Raw genomic sequence first — 22,591 nt, forward strand, 5'->3', positions numbered from 1 at the left:
CCACCAGCACCTCTGGGTTTGTAATTGCTCCTGCGGTAATTATTTCATTTCACTTCATCTATTTATTTACCACTTCACAGAGCAGAAGGCATGGAAAGGAAAAGCTCATCAGAGCTCGACTAGGCTTCCCAGCCTTTTACAGTCCAGCATCACGCAGTGGCAGTACACACACTTTGTACAAAAAAAAAAAAAACAGCAGCAAAATGAAAGCATTGATTATATGTGCATAGTCATCAACATATGAAACAAAATAAGGACTCATGTTAATTTATCAAGGCCGCTCCATGTTTTGCAGATATGAGCCTCATGAGAAAAACGCTTGAGCCTCAGACTTACAACATATGTCAATAACAACACCATTTCGTTCTAAAACATTTAAAACAGAGGGTAAAGTAATTCTTAATGTTTGGGCACTGTAATTCATGTGTGTGGATTTTACTCTGAATTTTTCCATTAGCTGAAAAGGGTACATGGAAACGGATTCGGCTAGTTTTGCTATTTCACTAAGCATGGATGTATTATTTTTTATTTCATATTTATATTGGAGAACTAGGCGTAATTTATACAAACTAAAGACCTTTAGAATAGCAGCAGCTTGGATGATCTCTGGGTGAGTCGTAAATAAGGCGTAAAGCTTTCTTTTGCAAAAGATAGGCCTTTTCTAAATGTGTGAGTGTGGTAGTGCCCCATACACGCTGGCACTATTTCACCTTACGAGTGAAAAACAGCGCTAAAAAGACAAAACAAGAAAGCACACGACACACGACGGGACAAGAAAGGACACAGCGCTGTGGTCTCGCGTCCTTTCTTGTCCCGTCTTTTTAGTGCTGTTTTTCACTCGTAAGGTGAATTATTGCCAGCTTGTATGGGGCACTACCACACTCACACATTTAGAAAAGGCCTATCTTTTGCAAAAGAAAGCTTTACGCCTTATTTACGACTCACCCAGAGATCATCACATGATGACACATGATGTCAGGTGTCACATGATGACACCATCACATGACATAGTCACTTTGCACTGCCTCCGTGATCGGTGCGCCAATCATGGAGGCAGTGCAAAACCAGGTGAGGTGCAGAAAGCTTCCAATGCCACCGATCCTAGATGCGGTGCAAAACCACAGTGTGGCCGAGCAGATATCTCAAGGCACTTATAGACATCAGACTCTGGAGTTTCACAATACGCGTGACGCCACCTGTCAGAGCAGTACTGGGTACTGCAAAGTGCGACTCCATTGCAAAGTTTGCTGTGGAACCAGGTGCAGCTAGCGAGTGAGAAACAACGATTGAGCTTAATATTGTGTGTTTGTGCATTTAACACTCGGAGAGAGAGCTATGAATTTTCTCTGCTAGTCGTACGTGCCACCGAACCACCATGAAGTGCTTGCTGGATCACTCACAAGAACGACGGCGAAAACGAAAGCATACGCAACAGCTCCGTGCACTACAAAGAAACGCCGCAATCGACGGGACTGTTGCGTTGTGAATTGCCACGGATGTATAGGACTGAATAACAACGTTCAGTTTTACTGATTTCCATAGCTGTCGTACAAAGCAGAAAGGCGAGAGCGCTGAATACGGGCCGTTGCAAACGTATTGAGTAAGTGAATTATTTGTGCTCTCCACAGCCGGTCGCAAGAGAAAGTGTGATAATGTGACTCTGCTGTTATTGTTTTGCGCAGTCCTGACAGGGAACCATGGTAACCTTGACGATGAAGCTCAGCAGAGGCTCTGACCGTGGTGCCTGCTGTGTAACATAGAGTGAGCAGCTAGAGGCGGACTGAAGACACGTGATAAACATCACGCACACCGCAGCCTCCCATAATCTGAATTGGCCGTCACCACACAGCATCGAGCTCGTATTTTTTGAAGGATCAGAGTTCCAATGGTAACTAGCAAATGCTAACACGTGCGTCTACAAGTAAATCGCAGAATGTTGGTCACGACCACCTTCAGGTTTGTTTTGCCCGTGACCTCCGCGATTGCCGGAGCTAATCTCGGAGGCCAGTTTTGCCCCGCGAAAGTGGACACGCATGTATCCCCATTTGCGGTATATGCAAATGGAAGACATCCGTCAGCAGAACATTTGAGGGTGCATAATAAAGCAGTGCAACGCACAGGAAGCGAGAGACGAAGGGAGAATGCACTGAAAAGATGAAAATCGTTGGGACCCTTTGTCCCTGATAAAGCGAGCTTTGTACCACTGATCGTAAGATACATAGCTAACTAAATTGATAGTGTATGTACTTCATCACTTTGACATTATGTATATTTATTTATTTATTTATTTAGTACCCACAGCGCCAGAGGCATTACAGTGGGGGAGGGGTTTACAGTCAGTCTGGACAGTTCAATATTTTGTCATATATAAAGCGTGGAAAACGGTAATAGCAACAACAACAGCTACAGCAGATTGACAACATAAGTTATTCACAGCAGTATGCAGTATATGTGGAAAAAAAAAAAAAAAACACTACAAGGTTGAGTCACTTCAACAGGAAAAATAAGTGATTTGATATCGGAGTATAGCCACAATTCTCTTCTGCATACAGTGTGAGGACAAAAGAAAAGAAGAACAAAAGATAAGAACAGTAATACATACAGTACGTCTAAAAAAAAGATCAAAGAAACAATCATTTCAGCAGGGCAAAAAACATTTCATTCGAAACTACGTTGACGATGTCAGCAGGTAACCTATTCCAGTCTTGGATTGTTTTTGGAAAGAAAGATTTCTTAAAAAGTTCCGTGCGGCATAGAACCTCCCGTACTTTTCGTTCATGGTCCACGCGTTGGGACCTATAGTGAGGCGGCATTATATACATGTCTCTCTGTATGTTAATCGTACCATAGTAAATGGAATGAAAAAGCTTCAGGCGCAGCTTTCTGCGTCGTTCTACCAGGGTATCCCATTTGAGTTCTTCCTTGGTTCTTGTTGCACTGAAATTAATTGTGTATTGACGGGACACGTACCTCGCACCAAGATTCTGAACCCTTTCAAGTTTACCAACGTCGCGCGCCGTCGTAGGGTCCCACACTACACAAGCGTACTCGAGGACGGACCTCACGTACGTCTTGTAGAGTAGCTCACGTGTGGACTGACTGAATGCACCAGAGTTCCTGCGAATGAAGCCCAGCATTTTTCCCGCCTTTCCGGTTACGTAGTTAACCTGCTTCTGCCACGATAATTCTGGGGTATACCAAACACCTAAGTATTTAAATTCGGTTACTTTACCAATTACAATGTTATTCAGGGTGTAGCAGTAATTTAGAGGGTTCTTCTTTCGAGTGAATGTCATATTGACAGTTTTCGTGAGGTTTAGCTGCATGCGCCACCTAGTGCACCATGTGCTGATTCGATCGAGGTCTTGCTGAATCAGGTTGAGGTCTTCCGTACCGTTAGTGATCCTATAAACCACACAGTCATCTGCAAACAGCCTCAACTGCGATGTCAAACCGTCGCCAATATCATTGATGTACAATAAGAACAGCAAAGGTCCCAGGACGGAGCCCTGGGGTACACCAGATGAAACGCTTTGTGCCCGTGACCGAACCCCATTTACAACCACGAATTGCCGGCGTAACGTTAGATATTCTTTAATCCATGAGACAACCGCCGGATTTATTTTATATGTGAGCATCTTTTCAATGAGTAGTGAATGGGGTACTGTGTCGAAAGCTTTCCTGAAATCGAGGAAAATACATTCAACCGCAAGCCGTTTATCTAATGCAGAAGCAATATCATTTGTGAATTCCAATAATTGGGTAACACAGGAAAAACCTTTACGAAATCCATGTTGGGCTGACGTAATCGCAGAATGAGTATTCAAGTGAGCTACAATACTCGTGAATAGAATGTGCTCCATTATTTTACATGCAACGGATGTCAGCGATATCGGGCGGTAGTTTGAAACGTCGCTTCTAGGGCCGGACTTATGAATAGGGACCACAATACCTGCTTTCCAATCATCAGGAAGAGAAGCTTCGAGTAGTGACATATCAAATATAACTTTCAAGTACTTTGCTATCGATTCAGCGCATGATTTAAGCAGGAAATTGGGTAAGTCGTCAGGACCACACGCTTTAGAAGAGTCGAGCCTTCGAAGCAACGATTCAATGCCGTGTGTACATATGACAACATCATCCATGTCGCTTATCGTTTCAAGTACCGGTGGGACGTCTTCAGAAGGCATTACTGCAGGAGTGAAGACGGAGCAGAAGTAGGCGTTAAAGCATTCTGCCTTGTCAGCGTCTTCGCGAACAATGACGTCACCAGACACGAGTGGAGGGATAGTTACAACATCCTTGCCATTCTGCTTCACGTGCTTCCAGAACACTTTTGGTTTATCTTTTAGTCTTGTTTGAATAGTTCCCGAATAACTGTCTTTGGCAATGCGTGTTGCTTCTTTAACTTCACGAGTTATTTCTTTCAGTTTTTTCTCTGTCTCTTTTGAAGGTTTTCTGCAATAAGCGCGATAAGTTCGTTGTCTTTTTTGTGTGAGCTGGCGCAAGGTTTTCGTAAACCAAGGCTTGCTTCTACCCTGTCTCGCCGTCAACACCCAAGTTGGGACGAACAGCTCACGTAATTCGAGTATTTTCTGCTTAAATAACCGCCACAGCCCGTCCACACTCTTACACTCGGCTTCCGTTTCGAACACTACTAAATAAGCCTCTAATGCTTGATTTATACAATCGAGATTGGCTTTTTTATAATTGTACAGTTTTCTGTTAGCATGGTTTTTTGTTTTAACATAGGCCAGCAACATCGTCGACACGACAGCGTGATGGTCGCTTATGCCAGGAATCACAAGCGTTGACTGAACAAGTTCTGGTCGATTGGTAAGCAGAAGGTCTAAAATGTTGTTTCCCCGCGTTGGGGTGAGGACTAGCTGATGCAGAGCATGCAGGTTGACCATGTTCATCATTTCTGTATTGCATATTCCAGTAACTGTGGCGGTGTTTGATGCATCCCATTTCAAGTCCGGTAAATTGAAGTCTCCCCCAATGACCACGGTATCTGAGTGAACTTCATCAATCGCACTTTGAAGTCGAGTGAGAACATCCGGCGATGCATTAGGGGGACGATAAAAGCTACATACTGTTAAGGCGATGCGGTTCGGAAGTTCTAGTTTGCACAACACTACTTCACTCACGCCAGCATCAACGTCAATCTGGGAGGACCTAATGCTACTATCAATGAGAATGAACACACCCCCTCCATGACCGTTCCTGTCTTTTCTGTAGCAGGTGTAACCAGTTGGAAATACCTCGTGATCGCCAATGTCAGGATCTAACCAGGATTCCGTACCGAGAATCACGGAAGGCTTAACAGTTTCTACTAAGGCGGAAAATTCATCTCTCTTATTCCTTATGCTCCTGCAATTCAGCAGAAGAATACTAATGTTCACAGACTGGCACGGTCACTTCTGTGGGGTCACATGCATTGTTGCATCATCGCAGACAAACTTCTGCCCGTTCAAAAGAAGGTAATCGTACCTAAGCATAGCTTTCGCGCCATCCTGTTTTTGTGCTTTTGCATATTCCCACAAAATTTTTCTTTTCTTTCGTACTGCTTCGGAGAAATCTTCGGAAATGCTAGTCGCAGTGCCTTTTAACTTTCTTGCGTTGCTTAGGACATGCTGTTTTTCTTTGAAAAATGAAAATTTTGCGATGATGGGTCTGCTCCTCCCAGCTCGAAAACGTCCCAACCGGTGTGCCCTTTCTATTCCTATAGTGGGAATTCCTAACTTCGAAGAACAGATATACAAGATCTGTTTCTCACACTCCGCATTTGTTTCGTTACCTCCTTCGTCGGGTATACTGTGAAAGATGAGGTTGCACCTTCTGCTGCGGTTTTCAAGGTCGTCAACCTTTGACGTTAGAGACTTCAACGCTTATGCTTGAGTCTCACATTGTACAACGCACTCTGCAACAGACGATTTCATTTCATCAAGGTTTGTGAACTTAGTTTCAAGGGATTTGATACGATCACCTAGATCGTTTATAGCGAGCTTGTTTGCAGCTTGAACGGTTTCAATAGCATTTAGTTTATCCTTAATTATGCTTTGACCTGCTAAGAGCTGCTGCAGTGTCGCCTCGGTGGACGGTCCCGGATTCACCTCTACGTCGCCACATATTAGCAGAAGTAAAAAATAAAAGGAGAAGCGACGCAGCAAGCGAAACTGTTTCCGCGAACGGTATTGCGTGCATGAATGTGACAGAATGCAGTCAAACAACTTTTGGGGTGAAACCGGCAAGAAAAAGGGGAGCAAGAAAGGGGGTTCCGTATGACTAACCTGCATAAGCAGTAGAAACAGCGTGAAGCGTACTGCTGCAGCCATGCCGGTTTCACGCCCCACTGACGCACTGAAGAGTCCCGCTTTATGAAGCTGACCGTTATCGTCGAGCCGGTAATCACTCAGATTTTCACTGGCAGGAATCGCACATGCGCCGGAGACCGGAACGTCTGGTGGCGTCATCCCGCTGTCGTCATCAGGTGCTACGTTGGTTTTAAGGGTTGTTCCTCGTAGTCCTTGCGTTGTGGCTCCTTCCGGTGGAAGAAACGCTGTGGCTTTCCTGGGACATTGTCGTGCAGAAGCGCCGTTAACCTGCATAAGCAGTAGAAACAGCGTGAAGCGTACTGCTGCAGCCATGCCGGTTTCACGCCGGCATGGCTGCAGCAATTGTCACACTTATGACGAGAACCTTGCGTTGTTCTGCGTGTTGGGCTGGTTAGGCCAAGAAGCGGCTCAGTCCGAACTTCTTTGTCCTCTTCTACCTGTGGGGGCTCACACAACCATGCGGCAATATACCCAAATTTAACGTATTTAGGTGCTACAGAACGGACGTCAGAGGGCTTGCTTCGAACTTGATGTCGTGCGATGCTCGCTTGTACTTGCGAGTTGCAGCGCACTGAAATAACTAGAACTTCTGTTGCATTGTAGCTGCAGGTCACTTTGATGAGCTTGCTACTTTTCTGAAGAGTGGATTGGTGGAAGTAGCTTTCCGTGTCCTTGATTTTCAGGAAACCGTGCCTCGACACCAACGAAAGAAGGGGGTTCTATTCACATTCCTTTGCGGACGGCTCTCTGCACTACCTAGTAAGCGCTAGGACTGCGATGAGGGCACTGGTGGCAGTGTTTTTCGCAGCGCCACCTGGGCAGTCTGACATCTGTTGTAATGTTCTCCGGTCAAAGAGTAACACAGAGCTACAGGTAGCTCTGGGGAAGCTTGAAAAGTGGAATAAGTAGACCTACAAAAAAACCAAAACAGTAATCTAGCTGTTCAATTACATCACTGTTACTAAGCAAAGGCCTATTGCTATGTAACTACAAATCTTACGTAATCACATTTTCTTTATTTTTGAGAAGTGTGATGTTTTTTCGTTTTTTCTTTTTGAAATGTTGATGAAGTAAACCTAGTTTGCCAAACCTTTTTTTTTTATTATTTCATATGTTGTTTGTTGCTCAGGCTAGATAGGCCGTGTGGTATGTAAAAAGGTAGTGCACGTCATACCTGGCAATAATCTGTTAAAAAAGCTTTCTCCAAAGGCCGTTCCAGTGTTTTGTCTATTGTGAGCCGATTAAAACGTGTACTTGTCCCCACAAGTTGCTACAGATGTGTTTTTTCAAGCTCCCAAGAAGACGTATTAAATGCCGCTAAGTGCTCCAAATCAAGGTTCTTCTGCTCCAAAATTAAAATTTTGCTGCTCCAAAAACTGCTCCCAATTCAATTTCAGCCGTCTCACCTCTACTTCAGTTTAAAATTGCACTAAAACAAGGTGACAACCTGAGTTACGACCCCTTTGTTCATGGTGGGTGCATCTTCTGTTGTCTGACATCATACCTATGGCATTATCATCTAAGAATCAAGCAAGATGCAGTAGGGGATCACAAATTTTTTCCCTGCTATGTATTAGCTCTGCAGAAGTCAATTTAATCAGAGAACATCCGCATAATTATGTGGAGTTGGTAGCGCTGCATTGGTAAAGTGTGAGCAGCTCTAAGAAAAGTTGGTCACATACGTAAACGTGAAATTGTTGCTGTAGTGTCCTTACTGAAAACAATTTTATTTGCAGTAAAAGTGTCTGTTAGTATCAATCACCTTTGCCAGAAATTTATCCAATTCTTCACTGAGTTCTTTCGACTTTGACATCATGGAATGCAAGGTCTGTGATATTCTGAAAGAAGCGGCAACATTACTTCTAAGGAATGAATAGTGTGACGGGAACATTTTTTAAGGAATAAATACGTGCATCGGGTACAAGTTGGCCCATGTTCCTACACTACTGATAGAAGTCGGTATGGTCAGGATTAGAGATTGCAAGCACTTGAAAGTTGCTTGCTGGCCACATAAAAGATGTTTCGGTTTCCTTACTGCACTCTTGTTCAACAGAAGCTCACTAAGAAGGAGTCTTTTTTGTTGCTGACTGAATTCACTGGTGCTCTGTTATGAGCCTCAGCTCATAACAAAGATACGATCTAACCGAGCTGTTTCAGATTAATTACAAGATTCATCTGTAGGAGTATGTATATGTTGTAGCTTCTTGCTCTTCTATTTCCTTCGTCCAGTCCATGAGCCCAAGCTATGTGTGAGTCATATGCATGCTGCTTCAAATATACTTGAGCAGTGCGCTTGATTGGACTGGTTGGTGCATAGCAGATGAAGAATAAAATAGTGTTTAAGACAGAACGAGATAAAGACGGCGCTGAATACAGACATCAGCGCCGTGTGTTTGTCTTCATCTCGTCCCGTCTTAAGCGCTGTTTTATTCTTCACCTGCTTCAAGTATAACTATATTTATGGGGTTTACTGTGCTGTCTATTATGTTCATGCTATTTTTTACTGGACTCCGGCCTTTAAGTCCCAACCACCATTGTATACTACCTTGCTTTGTTTACTGAATCCATGATTGACTGAATCAGCGTGACATACTTTCTGCAGGTTTCCACACTTGATGAGCTCGACTCAGCTTCTCGGGCTGCACTCTCAGAAGCAGGGGTCTCTGTGCTCGGGGAACGCCAGGTGTCGCTTACTTATGATAACTGGACGAGTGAGGATATACTGCGTGCTGTGATTGGCCAACCAGATGCTTCGGGTTACAGTGTAATTGGCCATGTGCTGCACCTCAACCTTCGTGACCACTTGCAGCCCTACAAGAAGCTAATTGGACAGGTGAGTTGTTTCATCTGACATGCCTTGCCCTGTTCTAATGCCAAGTGAGCATTTATCAATCCAGGCAAACTTAAAGGGGTACTGACACCTTTTTTCGAAGGCGAGTTTACTCTGCCATACCAATATCCTGTATGCAGAGACGGCTCTGAGCAAGTGGGAAGCTATGCTGATAAGATATTTTAATTTGAAGTTAAAGTCAATTTTTCTGTGGTGCACCTACTGAAATCGGCACTACCTTGACGTCAGGCTACAGTACAAATTCTGGTGACTTCACGCAGCAGTCTGGCTAGTTGTGATGACGTTAGGTACCAAAACTTCCAAGATGGGCGCTTGTGCGTCATCAAAACTTCCAAAATGGCCGATTGTGCGTCACCAACGGAGTCACGGTGCGGAGCGGCCGTGGAAACGTCACTATATATTGTGCGAGCACGTGACGAGAAGCTCGTACCGTGTTGTGACGTCAGGATACAGTAGGAACCGAAACTAGCTGTCACAAACGAGCGCGTAAATAAAGCGCACGCGCGGCCGCTTTCAAACGGCAGCAGGATAGAACGGCGAGAGCCGCTCGCCCAAGAAGCGCGAACGATGAAAAAACAAGTATCAAAAGACACCGATGCGCTGCATCCTCCTCACCCACTCGAGCCAGACGCAGACAACCTGATCAAATGCCCGGCAAAGCCTGGATTTTTTTAGAGGGAAAGGATGACGCAACGTGAAGCGAGGCCGCCGCAAGTCAAACCGGCGAGAAAAACCTCGAACATGCCATAGCTTCGGCTGTGCTGCACGCCGGAGAATTCTCCCGACGCTTCTAGAAACTGGAGGAGAAGGGATAAAAGCGTTCAAACGACGACCAGGGAGCAAGTCAGTCAGTCAGTCAGTCAGTGAGACAGTCGGCCCGAAGATGATGAAGTTATGCTGAGTGTGGCTCCGTCAGCCAAAGAAGACGTGTTTATGATGTTGTGCGGTGAGTCGATCGTTGATCTGGAAGAATCGGATGACGACGCCCTGTGAGCCGTGACAAGTTACGACGACGGAGGGAACTACGCGATCACCGCTGGAGTCGGCGTGAGTGTTTTCTTGAAGAGAAGCATTCAAGTGCTGTCCAAGAATTGTGTACTGGATACGCCGTTGCATATTCAGGACTTTAACTGTTCTTGAATAGTTGTAATGCATGAGATTGCATTTGTAGCACGTGATCTGTTTGTTTAGTTCCCGTTGTGTAAACACCGTCTGAGTTAGATTGTGAAGTTGTAACTGTTACCAGTCGTGTATGCATGTGTTTGTGATGTTTGTACTGCCTTAACTGAGAATATATTTCGTTTGGGTTATCGACTCTCGGCTCTGACTCGGTCTTTGGACCACAACCGGTGTTCGCTGGCGCACTAAAAGGACCAACTCTAAATTGTCCGCGCTTTCGTGGTGCGTTTCGGGGGACCGATACGTCCGTGCTTGGAATCCGCCTGGTGATTGCAATCCCTATTAACAGGATCAGTGACACTAGCTTTTAAAAACAGACTGTAATTACTTTTTCAGGTCGCACTCGCGCTTAGCACTACCTTTTCTAGGCTTTTGAGGGCTTGACCTTTCATTCGACGCAAAAAACGACTGAAAATATTCGGGTCAGTACCCCCTTATAAATGTCTAATTCGGTGACCTGCTCCTAACTTGAGGGCAGCTGCTGCTGTAGCGGGTTGTGCTGCCACAAACAAGCATGAGCCACGCAAGAGTGGTGCACACACTGAGCTGCCCAGCAAGCAACTAACCCTGAGGCTTTATTGTCAACCGAATATATAATCATCATCATCAGCCTGACTACCCCCACTGCTGGGCAAAGGCCTCTCCCATGTTTGGTTGGTCCCCATATTTGGTTGAGAATGTATATTCTGTACAGGACAGACAGCATATATATATTCAACCCGAAATATACAGAGGGAAGCAGTGGCGCCAACTGGTGGCACATGCACACTACATCCCCTCCTCCTTTAGGGAATGCAGTAAACGTAGCACAACATTCAGAAGCCCAGTCTTGTAGTCTCCGGATCCCTCTTGCAAACCTTGACGCACAAGAAGGAGAGCTGGATTAGTGCGATGGTGATGAAGCTGAGGAAGTTGGGGCGGCAGTAACTAACTACCTCTGGCTCTGTTCCATGTGTGTCGCTGCTGGATGGCTTTTTCTCTGGTTATCCCACCATTGGCTGGGTTGATGGTGTTCTCAAACTCTGGTTTGTTGCACAGTGGACTCTTGGACCCTGGGCCGTTGCACACTGGGATAAGGTGCAGCCGATTAGGTTGCAGAACCCCCTTTGGGGTCTCCACTAAGTACAACCGGGTACATTGAGCTGGTTCCAGAACTGTCGCACAGCTATTTGTCACGCACCCAGACCTGCTCACTAGTCTGAAGTGGGCGTTACGTTTGAGCTGCATGTGTCCGGTTGAAGTCCCATGCCTGCTTCCTCCATTTAGCTTGATCACCCAGGTTAAAAGACCGAGCTGAGGGCCAGCCTGGCTTGAGCTGCTGTGGTGTCTTGGGAATTCTGGTTTGCAGGCATCTCCCCAACAGAAGCTGCACAGGGCTTACACCGTTGGCACCAGGAGGCTCCCTGTAGGCAAGCAGTGCCAAGAAAGGATCATCCGCCTTGTGCAGCTAGTCCTTCAAGGTCCGTACCATCCCTTCCACCTTGCCATTGGACTGCGAGAAACATGGGCTGCTGGTGGCGACATGCCTGAACCCGTAAGCCTCTGCAAAGGTGGAGAAGTCCTTGCATGAGAACTGTGGACTGTTGTCACTGCAGACCACTCGAGGGATGCCGTGGCTTGCAAAGACACTCTTGATGGCCGAAATGATGGCCAATGCTGTGGTAGAATGTAGATTGATGACTTCGAGAAAGCGGGACTGTAGTCTGCCAGCAACACATGTTCTTGACCCTTCAGGTGGAAAGGTCTACTCCAACTTCCTCCTAGAGAAGACTTGGTGTTTGAGAAGACATCGTTGGCTCTGTGCGTTAGATGTGTCTCTGCACAGTTGGTGCAGTTAGAGATCAGCGTCTTAATGTGGCTATTAAGTTCAGGTCATCACAAAGACTCGAGCGACGGCTTTGCATCTATTGATACCTTGATGCCAGTCATGGGTGAAGCCAAGTATAGGACGCTGAAGAGCCAAAGGCCCTACATTGTGAACTTTCTTCAGAAGTAGCCCCTCGCAGACACTGCAGTCTCCACGATGCCGCAAGTACTTAGCGTGAAGCGGCAGCCTTGTTTGCCTGGGCCAGCCTTTGGTGCAGTGTTCCATCAGAAGGTTGCCTTCACCATCGTTACGGTGTCTTGATGTGGGCGCAGAGAGGGAACAGTACAGCGGACTGCAGCAACGTAGCTCATCTCTTGTGGCTAAGGCTGCACTGGTTCAGGTGCTCCAAGAGATTGCTATATTTCCTCGCGAACAATGTTGGCTATTGAAATCACCTGGGGTTGCGATCCAGGAAACATCTTGCGTAGCTCTTCACGCATGACCACTCTAATCGTCTCATGCAAGTCGTCAGTGGTTAGCGAGTGCACGTCAGGATAGGTTGCAGACAGCGGAGAGATGTTATATTAACATTATAGCGTTAAAGAGCTCGTTTCCCAGAAATTCCGGCGTCGGCGTCGTTGGTTGTGAGTGAAAAATCATCTTGTCCTGACTGATAAACTTAAGAGATACAAATAAAATAAATAATAAAAATTTTCTGTTCCACTGAGAATCAAACCCAGGCTGTCTGCATGGCAAGCAGGTGTTCTACCACAGAGCCACGCTATTGCTTGAATGAAACTGCTTTTGAAAAGAACTATATGAACATCACGTAATGAAAGGAGTCTCCTTAACGCATGTAATATTGCGTGACAGAAGCGTAGAATCGTGCCAAGCATCAAAACATGTGAATTGCACAATGAGTGGGTGTTTTAATGGCCCACCCATTAAAATGTGCTCAGACATATTTAATCATCATCAGCTGCAAGAGCATCAACAAAGTGAGCAGCTGCGTAGGTTCACGTGTTGCCTTACAGACACGTAGTGGGTCTTTCGCTTATTTGCAAAAGGAAGAATTATGGAGTAGTGGGCACTTAACAACTGTACTTGGAGTAGGCATTCTAGGATAGTTCGAAACGGCCAATGTTACGTGCACGGTCGTTCGTTTCCTTATGGCACGGTTGAGGCATGCATCGAGAACTGAAGCCGGGCTAGCAATTGAGAAGGCGATGTGCACGGGGCCCGATTACGCTATCACGTTCTACTCTTGACGACAAAGCTCAAGTGTCCTCCAAGTTTCTTGTTCCGTCTGCATCTGAACTGTCTTCTCAATAGTTGTAGCCTTGGTGAGGAATTCGGTGAACGTCTAAAGTAGGTTGCGGATAAGTCCTGTGAACAGTTCTTGTTTCACACCCCGCATAAGCAGGAGAACTGTTTTTTCTCCGGGCATGGCAGCGTCAGCCTGGCGGAAAAGTGAAGATAGTGACGTTCTCGTATGGTAGCTGCACATGTGTCTCCAGCAAAGAAGTGGCCCTTTCCTTGCAGACGACGCTCGTGAACGTGTCCAGGAATTTGCTGCGGAAGAGATTCCAGGTGTGAAGTGAGGACTTCCGATTCTCAAACCAGGTCCTTGGTGTGTCTTCCAGGTAGAAGTAGACATGATGCAGCTTGTCTTCGGGGTTCCAGTTGTTGAAGGCAGTGAGGCGGTTGTATGTTTCAGGCCAGGTTTCCGGGTCTTCAAACAATCACGACTGTAGCTAGGGACAGAGTAGTCGTCATGGTGGCAGCTTTCTTTGTCGCAGTGGCTGTCTTATCGAGTAGGGGTCCGTACTGAGGCTGCAAAGTGTATACAGTTAAACCTGGATATAACGAAATTGACAAGTTCCCGAAAAAATTCGTTGTAAACAGGTTTTCGTTATTAATCAATCAATCAATCAATTTTATTTGGCATTCATTACAGGAAGATAATGGTTAACAGTATTAATAAACAAACAACAAACACGAGGACAAGAACAAAAAGCTGCTATACAGCAGCTTGACAAAGGTCCTTGCCCCAATTATTGACAGCCAAAAAACGACATATCATGTATCGAAACATCTCTAGTGCTACATTTCTACTAAGCATTTCTGGTTCTCATATTCAGCAGAGTAGTTAACAAAAGTAAAGATATACAGCGAAATTAATACATGACAATTATAAAGTACACACTTTGTTTGAGCAAACAAACAAAGCGTGTACGAGTTGTTTCCACTTTCAGCACGAAAATTCGGAAAAGAAACCTACAAGTTAAACACAAGAGGTATTGAAGGCAGAGCTCACCCAAAACATTTATTTAACGGCAAGAAACTGCGTTATCTTGCTGTATTGCTTGTTTGTGAGGGATGGCAATACTGAACGTTTGTAGGAAATCAGTACAATGCTGCTCCATCATACCAAGACAGCAAAGCACGAGATGAGTCGACCTTTGAAGATCCATTGTTGTCATCATGGTCGTGGACAGTTTCCACCAGCGCCTGATCTGACATCACCTCGGTAGTGACGACACAGTTGTCCGCATAAAAGAAAAGTTGCAAAGATGCACGTTTTTGAGGGCTGCTCCATGCGCGCGTCGAAAACGAAGTCCATATGCGGTGCAAACTCGGAAGTGTAATGGCACGGAGCAAGGATTTTTTTTTTAGTGGTGTCACCTGGTGTCACGTTAACGAAGTGCAGTTCAGAGACTACTGCAACAACTGAAGAGTGGCGCTGCCAATGCAAAAGCCATTTTTGTTTTTCTTTTTTTTAAGAAAGCCGGCGCGATTAATGTGGTGGCACCCACGAGTGTCTGGACTAGGTTTAAAGGGGGGGAGGGGGGCACGCTTGTACATGCACCCGTGGCGGCAAGAAAGCTGCCTCGAGGAGCGCAGGCCTCGCCTGCCCGCCTTGCGCACACCCGCACGCACAAACGAGCGCTCGCAGTTGCCAGGGCTTGGAGCACGCCATGCGCACCGCGGCCGCTTCGCGCTCTTGTCGGCTGGGCAACCGCAGAAGATGCATGTGGCTCCTGCTCGTGCCAAAATGACAAAATTCGGGGCAACATCCCTAGGTTTCCCGGCGGCAAAAATTCGTTATATTAGGGGTGTTTCCTGCTGCCACTTTGTTACAGAGAGGTCACAAATACATGTGCTTCAAAGGAGTAACGGCGGGGAATAGACAAACTTTGTAATATCGAGGAATTCGTTGTATGGAGGTTTATTATAGGCAGGTTTAACTGTATATGTGCGTTTTTGATTAAAATAAACTAGTTGTAAGTCAGCGCCTTCTGTGCACCATGCATCACCAACTCGTCCAAATTTTCATGTTACTGAGGCTGCAAACGTTGCAGCCTGCTGCTAGCACGTAGCTGCAGGAGAGCTTCGGTGTCTTCGTCCTCACTCTGTGGGCCTGGTTCCCAGCTTTTCGTTGGCGTCCGGAACATGAAGGAACCAGCACTTCACCAGATGTCACGTGGTTGCGACTGTGAACAAAGTTGCAGCAAGACTGGGAAATGCAGTACTCCTAATTGGGCGAACTTGAGCTTGGAAAATGAAAGATTATTAAGCAATTCACACTGTACACTGACTATGGCAAGAACAGCTGCGGCCTTGGAGTAATCTGATCGTCGGTGGAACATGTCATCTTTTATTGCGATAGCAATTATATGGACAGTCTCGGCTGATTTTTGCCGTCGCCGTCGCCGCCGTCATGCTGCGTATATGTGTAAGTATCTATATATACATCAATATCCCAAAGAAAAATAAATCAGAAAAATGCTTCCGAAGCGCGGAATCGAACCAGCGACCTCTGAATTCGCAGCGCGGTGCGCTAAGCACTACTCCACAAAGCGTACATCCCTCTGGCAGCTAACGGCGAGCGTTATCTACACACCCTTTCGAGACGGAGGCGCTTATAAGCGTTTCTTCATTACCAGCGAGATGGCGCTAGGAGCGCGCGGGCGCACTTAACGGCGTCGGCCAGCTCTCTCGCTTCTTCTTATATTTGCGCAGCGAGAACCTTGCCCTTCCGCTGTCTGCTCGCGCGGGCGCTCGAACAAACTACCGCAGTGTTCATGATTCTCAGCAGATGGAGCTACGTGGTAGCTCTCACCGCGCGTCGCGTGCGTGTAGCTAAAAGCGTTTCAGATGTCGTGCACGTAACGTACGTGTACTTTTCACGTTTGCGTATGAGAAGTCCCTACGTACGTGAAATTAAAACTGTCTAGTAGCTGCCGGGTAGTGATGGACGCACGGTAGTCGCAGCGCGTCCATCACGGGCCGCTTTTCTTGCTATCGCATTCATTATTTCGCCCTTTTTACATTAGTTATTGAACCTTCCAGTGTTATTGCTGTTGCTCGGATCGCACAATAGGTCTGGGCTTAATAGGGACTAAACGACCAAGCCTTTGTGCTCAGGAAATGCAGTCATCGCTTCTATTTAGGCTGAGGCTTAATGCTGAATTTATTACTTAACCAAGCTCTTTCTTTTGACTGTGCCTAAGTTTCAGCAGCGTTATCTGCTACGATAGGAAATCTTGACATGAACGGTCTTCAAATTCACTTAGCCATTACTTCGGTACGGCCATTTCAAGGATGAGGCATTCCCCCTGTTGCACCTCAGATGCTTTGTTCAACTGTAGAGCCTATTGTCGATATTGGTGATTTGTTGCTCCACTGAATACTGTGCCTCCTTGGCTTCACTGAAGGCAGACATCACTTGTCCATGTTTAGAATCAAATTTGCAGTGTAGCAATTTAACAGGAACAATTCATGAGGGCTAGTTAGTTCATAATTAAAACAGAGGATGAAACAGCGTAATTATAACAGGGACAACAAAAGAACAAAGGCCGTTGGACAAGCACTGTCTTTAGCAATTTAATGAGCTGTAGCAATTTGTTAGGATCGTTTATTGGGGCTTCCAGGGTGTAGCTCTTTATCACTAGACATGAATAACAACTTAGCCATAAACACTTATTCACATGGTAATTGAAACAATATTTGTGGGCCTGGAAGCACTAGCAGCCAAACATGGTGACTTTTTACAGTGTAATTGAGGTGCTGCACTCACCTGCACCCAAAAACAGAAAGGTGTTTGAAACACGTTGACAGCTGTAGTGCTTCCATTCCCATTCTGAGCCTTCACGCACTCTTACATAATGGCCGAAGTTCCTAGCTTCCCATTAACCAATTTGTAACTCATTTGAAATGCCCCGAGGGATCCGTGTGGCCGTAGTTGTCGGGCTGTGTGGCATTGTGGCTCGGCACTGGGTATTGCGACATCTTCGGGGGGCGACCATCGCTCGGCCAACTGCATGACGCAGCGAGCGGAGTAGGGTCACCTCGCAGAGCTCCTCACTGCCTCTTTGGCAAAAACCGGTCACTTGCCTCGCCCTTGACTACGCTCCCTCAGCACACGCGCTGCATGCGCTCGTTTCTGTTCGCATCACGTATCGCTTGCTCTGCGGGTTTACAAAAACATCGGTAATTGAAAAACATTTTCGTGGTGTGAATCTCTCCACATAAGAGTGGTTCCTCAAACACCTAGCAGGTGGTCGAGCACGGTGCTGTTTGTGCAAGCGCTTACGGCCACATTTTTGCTACGTGAATATTGAGGTGACTGCATGAGATCTGCAATGTGACCAATAAAAAATTTGCTCAACTTGCACCAAGTCGCGCCAGGCTGGGTCACGGCAAAGCTGGTGGGCACATAGCTGGTCTGGCTAAGCTTTCAACCTCTCACCTCTCTCTTTCCCAACCCCATGCTATACTATACTATGTATACATGGCTATGCTTGCGCTCTTTTCCTATCTTCTTTTTGCGTCTGTTTCTTTCTATCTCCTTCTCTCTATTTTTTGTCTTTCTATCTTTTCCTCTCTCTCTTTCTGTGTCTTTCTCTCTGTAGTCGTTCTCTCACCTTCAGTCTTTTTCTAGCTTCTTTCTCTCTCTGTGCTCGTTTTCCCCTCCTGCTTACCATCCTCCTCACCCTCACTTCCCTTTCCCACCCCGTTGCTATACCACACTATACAAAGCGATGCTATGCTCTGCTAGCGTGCCTGGATAGGCCTCCAACGCTCAAGTTTGCGCAGCGCCGTCCGCCGCCCCAGCGGGGAGAGGAGAAAACTCCGGTAGCTCGGACGGGTCGCTCTTGCTTGGTTTTCCCATTCCGCGCGCGGAGAACGTGCTCCCCGGGGCTTTTATCTCGCATTTTTCACGCTATGGGTGCCGTTCCTTCGTCGTACTCGAAAGCAGGCATGCAGTCCGGCTGCATTGTGAACTGTCACAAAAGTTTAAAAATGACGAAGAGCCAAAAACTGCCCGTCAAGTTCTACCGTTTCCAATGCAAGCAATGCGAGGAGCAGAGGCGTCAAGAGTGGATTATGGCAGTTCGCCGCGATGCTTTCGCAGTCTTGTCACCTTGAAGCAATTTTTGTCGTACACAGTATTACGAACTATTAACGGGGAGAAACGCGATGATCGTGCTCGTTTGAAAAGGAAGTGCGTTTGTGAACCGAAGATACAACAAATTGACAGCCGCTGTACGTTTCGAGATTGCGCGCTGGCTTTCCGAGTCAACCATTTGTAATGTGACAGCAGCGGAGCATGTGGGCTTATTACACCACAGTTTAAATAACGTACCGTGAGTACTAAGTGTCTAATTCAGCTGATTGGGGTACATTTCCCGTCGCGGCTCCCTGTAAACAGAATTAAGCTGCATGTTTGCACTGAGCGTTTATATTGGCCTTGCATGCGACACGCCGTGATTGCTTAGCAGGCTGATGTGTTGCGCTGCTAAGATCGAGGTCATGGGTTCGATTCACGCATACGGCAGCTGCATTTCGATGGGAGCGAAATGCAGTAACATCGGCGTACTTAGATTTAAGTACACGTTAAAGAACCCCTGGTGGCCGAAATTAATTCGAAGTCCCCCACCACAGCGTGCCGCGTAATAATGTCATGCGTTCGGCACGCAATAAAAAGCCTTGCATGCGCGTGAGCCGCGGGCAATATGCAGTTGCTGCTTTGGAAAAGAGCTGAAAAAAGAACCAAGGCGGCAATTAAATTTTCGATGGCATCGCGAATTCAGATGCGCTTATCATCGGGCACAAATCTCGGCATAATCATAAGCATGCGCGATCCCAGTGGGTATTGTATAGTATCAGGGGCATAGCCAGAAATTTTTTTCGGGGGGTGGGGGGGTCCAACCATAATTTATGTATGTTCGTGCGTGTGTTTGTATGTGTGCGTGTACATATACGCAAGCAAAATTGAAAATTTTCGGGGAGGGTTTGAACCCCCCCCCTTGGCTACGCCCCTGTATAGTATGATGCTGACCAAGCAAGCTGTCGAAACAACCAAAGCGACATTCGAATAAGCGAACATGGTGCGTGATCAGGCGTCGATATTATTCGAAATGAAACGCCTCTGCAAGAAACATGCATGGTCGAAGTGGGTATTTTTTTCTTTTGCGCGTATTATTATGTTGTCAAAGGGAGCTCTAAAAAAATCCAAGGTGACATTAAACTTGCGATCCGACGTTGTTATCGTTCGATGCAAACCTCGACAAAAGTGAAACTCCCACGAAACTGAACACTGCGCATTGCGATGCAGTCAGTGACTCAACAGGGCAGATGTAAATTTATGCTCTTCACACTGAGCTCATAATAAATTTAAAACCGCACAACAAACATGGCATCCAAGCAATCGAAAAGTTATCAATAGAAAACGCACGCGAAAGCGTGCTGGATGTTTGCCGACAGCTCCAAGTAGACACGACTGCCGCAACGAATGTGCGTTTTACCGGTAACATAATTACAGAACTCGCATAGTCACCTCCCTATTCATGTCAAAGAAATGTGCCCGTTCAGCATCGGCACGCACGTAGCACTCGCACAAACAGCATCGTCCTTGACGACCTGCTCGGTCCCGAAAAGGTGGTCGATCAACCGTCCTCCTCTGGTGAGATTCCCACCGTGAAAACGTTTTTTTCCATCCCTGCGATCTTTCTGCACCTTCAGCGCAAGCGACGCGTGAAGCTGCACGTGCACGGCGAGCAGAGAACAGCGCGTGCACGGTGCGTGAACGTGCAGAGACAGCGCAGTCAAAAGGCAGGTGCGGGGAGTAGAGTGACCGGTTTTTGCAAGAAAGGCGGCGAAACGCGTGCGGCGCACCGTCCCCTGGCCGAGCTTGGGAAGCCTATAGCCGAGTGGTTACAACGCTCGCCTTTGCATCGTGGGGACGCGGGTTGCATTCTTGCCTTGCCAAGATTTTTTCAGCAGGAATTTCTCTCTTTCCAAATCTTTCTTTCTCTCTCTCTGTGCTCGTTCTCTCACCCATCAGAGTTATCGCTTCCCACACTGAATAATTTGGTGCACACGTTTTGGAAGTGGAGCAGAAGGGGAAGGAAAGAAAGGTGATGAAGGAGAGGGCCAAAAGAGCGCATGCCGGTTCGTGACAATTTTTTGTCAACGGCACGCAGCAAACCTCGAGCCTAACGGCGCTGATGTGAAAAAAACTGAAGTGAGGCAGAAGAGGACGAAAAGAGTGCATGCTGGTTCATTATGATAATTTTCTGCATGCTGGTTCATTATGATAACACACGGCGAACCTCGACCCTAGCAGACCCGCCACGGCGGTCTAGCGGTTATGGTGCTTGACTGCTGATACAAAGGCAGGGGCGTAGGCAGCAATTTTTTTTGGCGGGGGGGGGCACCTCCTCGATCTGAATTTGGAGGAGCCGGGAAGGCTGGTGTGGTCGAGTGTCATTTTGTGCTCTGTATGCCATGGCAAAAAAAAAAAATTTTTTGGGGGGGCGCACGGGCCCGGTGTGCCGCCCCTTGGCTACGCCACTGCCCAAAGACTGTGGTATCGAATCCCGGCCGCGACGGCGGCATTTTCAGCGGAGGTAAAAATGCTTGAGGCCTGTGTGCCCTTAGATTTAGGTGCACGTTAAGGTCTCCAAATCACCTCCGATATATTTTTTAACATTTCAAGTAAACGTGTGCACATAGTTCAGAATGCCTTCACGATCAACAATGCCAAACGCGACAGCGCTTCGAACTGCGGACGCCCCACAAATTTCAAGAAACAGTCCCTTCTCCTCTCTGTGCCTTTCGGCATTCCCCATCCCCTGAACGTTCGCTGTGACGTCAGCAGATCTGCTCGTCACCTACAACACCTGTCTGTCCGCTCGCTGGTATGCGCGCTTGCTGCTCTTTCTCCTCGCGTGGGGAGGAGGAACACTCGGCCAGGAGGAGAAACGAGCCCATGCACAGAGCTTAGTGAAGGAAGGAGAGAAACGAGCAAGGGCTTCTTTCGTATCACCAAACGCGTGTAACTCCGCTATTACGGCACCGTTTCGAAAAATTCTCACGGCTACGTGTTCGTTGTAGACTCGTGCACAACTGCAACACCACAACTAAATTTTGACCTTTGGGTGGTTTGGGATCCTTTAAAGCGAACTCTGGCAATTTTTCGAGATCAATGGGTCTCAGTAAAATTCGCTGGGTACGTTCCTTTTCATGTTCCCGTCTTTTATGCCAAATTACAAGCTGAAGAGACATGCAGATTCATTACAAATGAATTTTGTTGATTGTCCCTCCTCTCCCCTCCTCGTTTCCCAGAATTTTGGCTACATTGCGTGCGTGACGTAATTTTGGGCAAAGCGGAAGTGACAGAACCGAGGGGCTCTACAGCATCTGCTATCCACAAGGCAACAATCGTACGGTGTTTGGCCAGCGCTTCATTGGCTGGGTGTGCGAATTTCAGTTCCTTGTGGGCGTGCATGCGATTGGTGGCAAGTAGTGTTGCGTTGTGGGCTGCACACGATTCCACGTATAATTACTTTGGCAGTCACGAAACACTCGCACCTAACGATTACCCTGCATCAGAGTGTTTTAGCTAGCAATGCCAGTTTACCGAACGCAAAGCGCGGTAATACCGCACTCGCTGAAGAGTGCACATGTGTGAACAAAACTGTACGGAAACGCTTTCCATAATGTACACAGGGGACACCGTGAAGGGGCTTATCAGTATACGGTGAGCTGTGCATCGTGCGAAAGGTTGCTCGTACTTGGCTTTTATTAAATTCCTTTGGCCCTACCGACACGATGTTGAATGCCACTATTGCCACACTTGTGCACTCTTCCCATAGCAATATTAAGAAGCTTTAGTTGGTCCGCAAACTTCTCAGCGATAACATTTTACCCGATCGCGCCCCACAAGCTTGAGCCGCCTGGACAGGTGGCGCCATCTGGCGGTGGAATGCGCAACCAGGTAAGCAAAGAACTAAACAGGTGTATTCTACTTTATCAAAGAAGAATGGCGATTTTAGTTGGCTTCCAAATGCGTCCGAATCGCAGCTGTCATTTTCCGACGGCTCGGAGGAGCTTGTGCATGTAGCCCAG

At 46.8% G+C, this 22,591-nt stretch overlaps 1 protein-coding gene across 1 annotated transcript in view; it reads left to right on the top strand.

Annotated features, from left to right (window-relative positions):
- Positions 1-22,591, top strand: part of LOC119402451 (tRNA (guanine(37)-N1)-methyltransferase) — a 54,381-nt gene that overhangs the window by 3,908 nt on the left and 27,882 nt on the right. Inside the window, exon 2 of the mRNA XM_037669604.2 lies at positions 8,941-9,171. Within this exon, the coding sequence (XP_037525532.2) occupies positions 8,941-9,171 (231 nt within the window). The remainder of the gene's footprint in view (positions 1-8,940; positions 9,172-22,591) is intronic.

Source organism: Rhipicephalus sanguineus, chromosome 8 (assembly GCF_013339695.2).
Source record: "Rhipicephalus sanguineus isolate Rsan-2018 chromosome 8, BIME_Rsan_1.4, whole genome shotgun sequence".
NCBI lineage: Eukaryota > Metazoa > Arthropoda > Arachnida > Ixodida > Ixodidae > Rhipicephalus > Rhipicephalus sanguineus.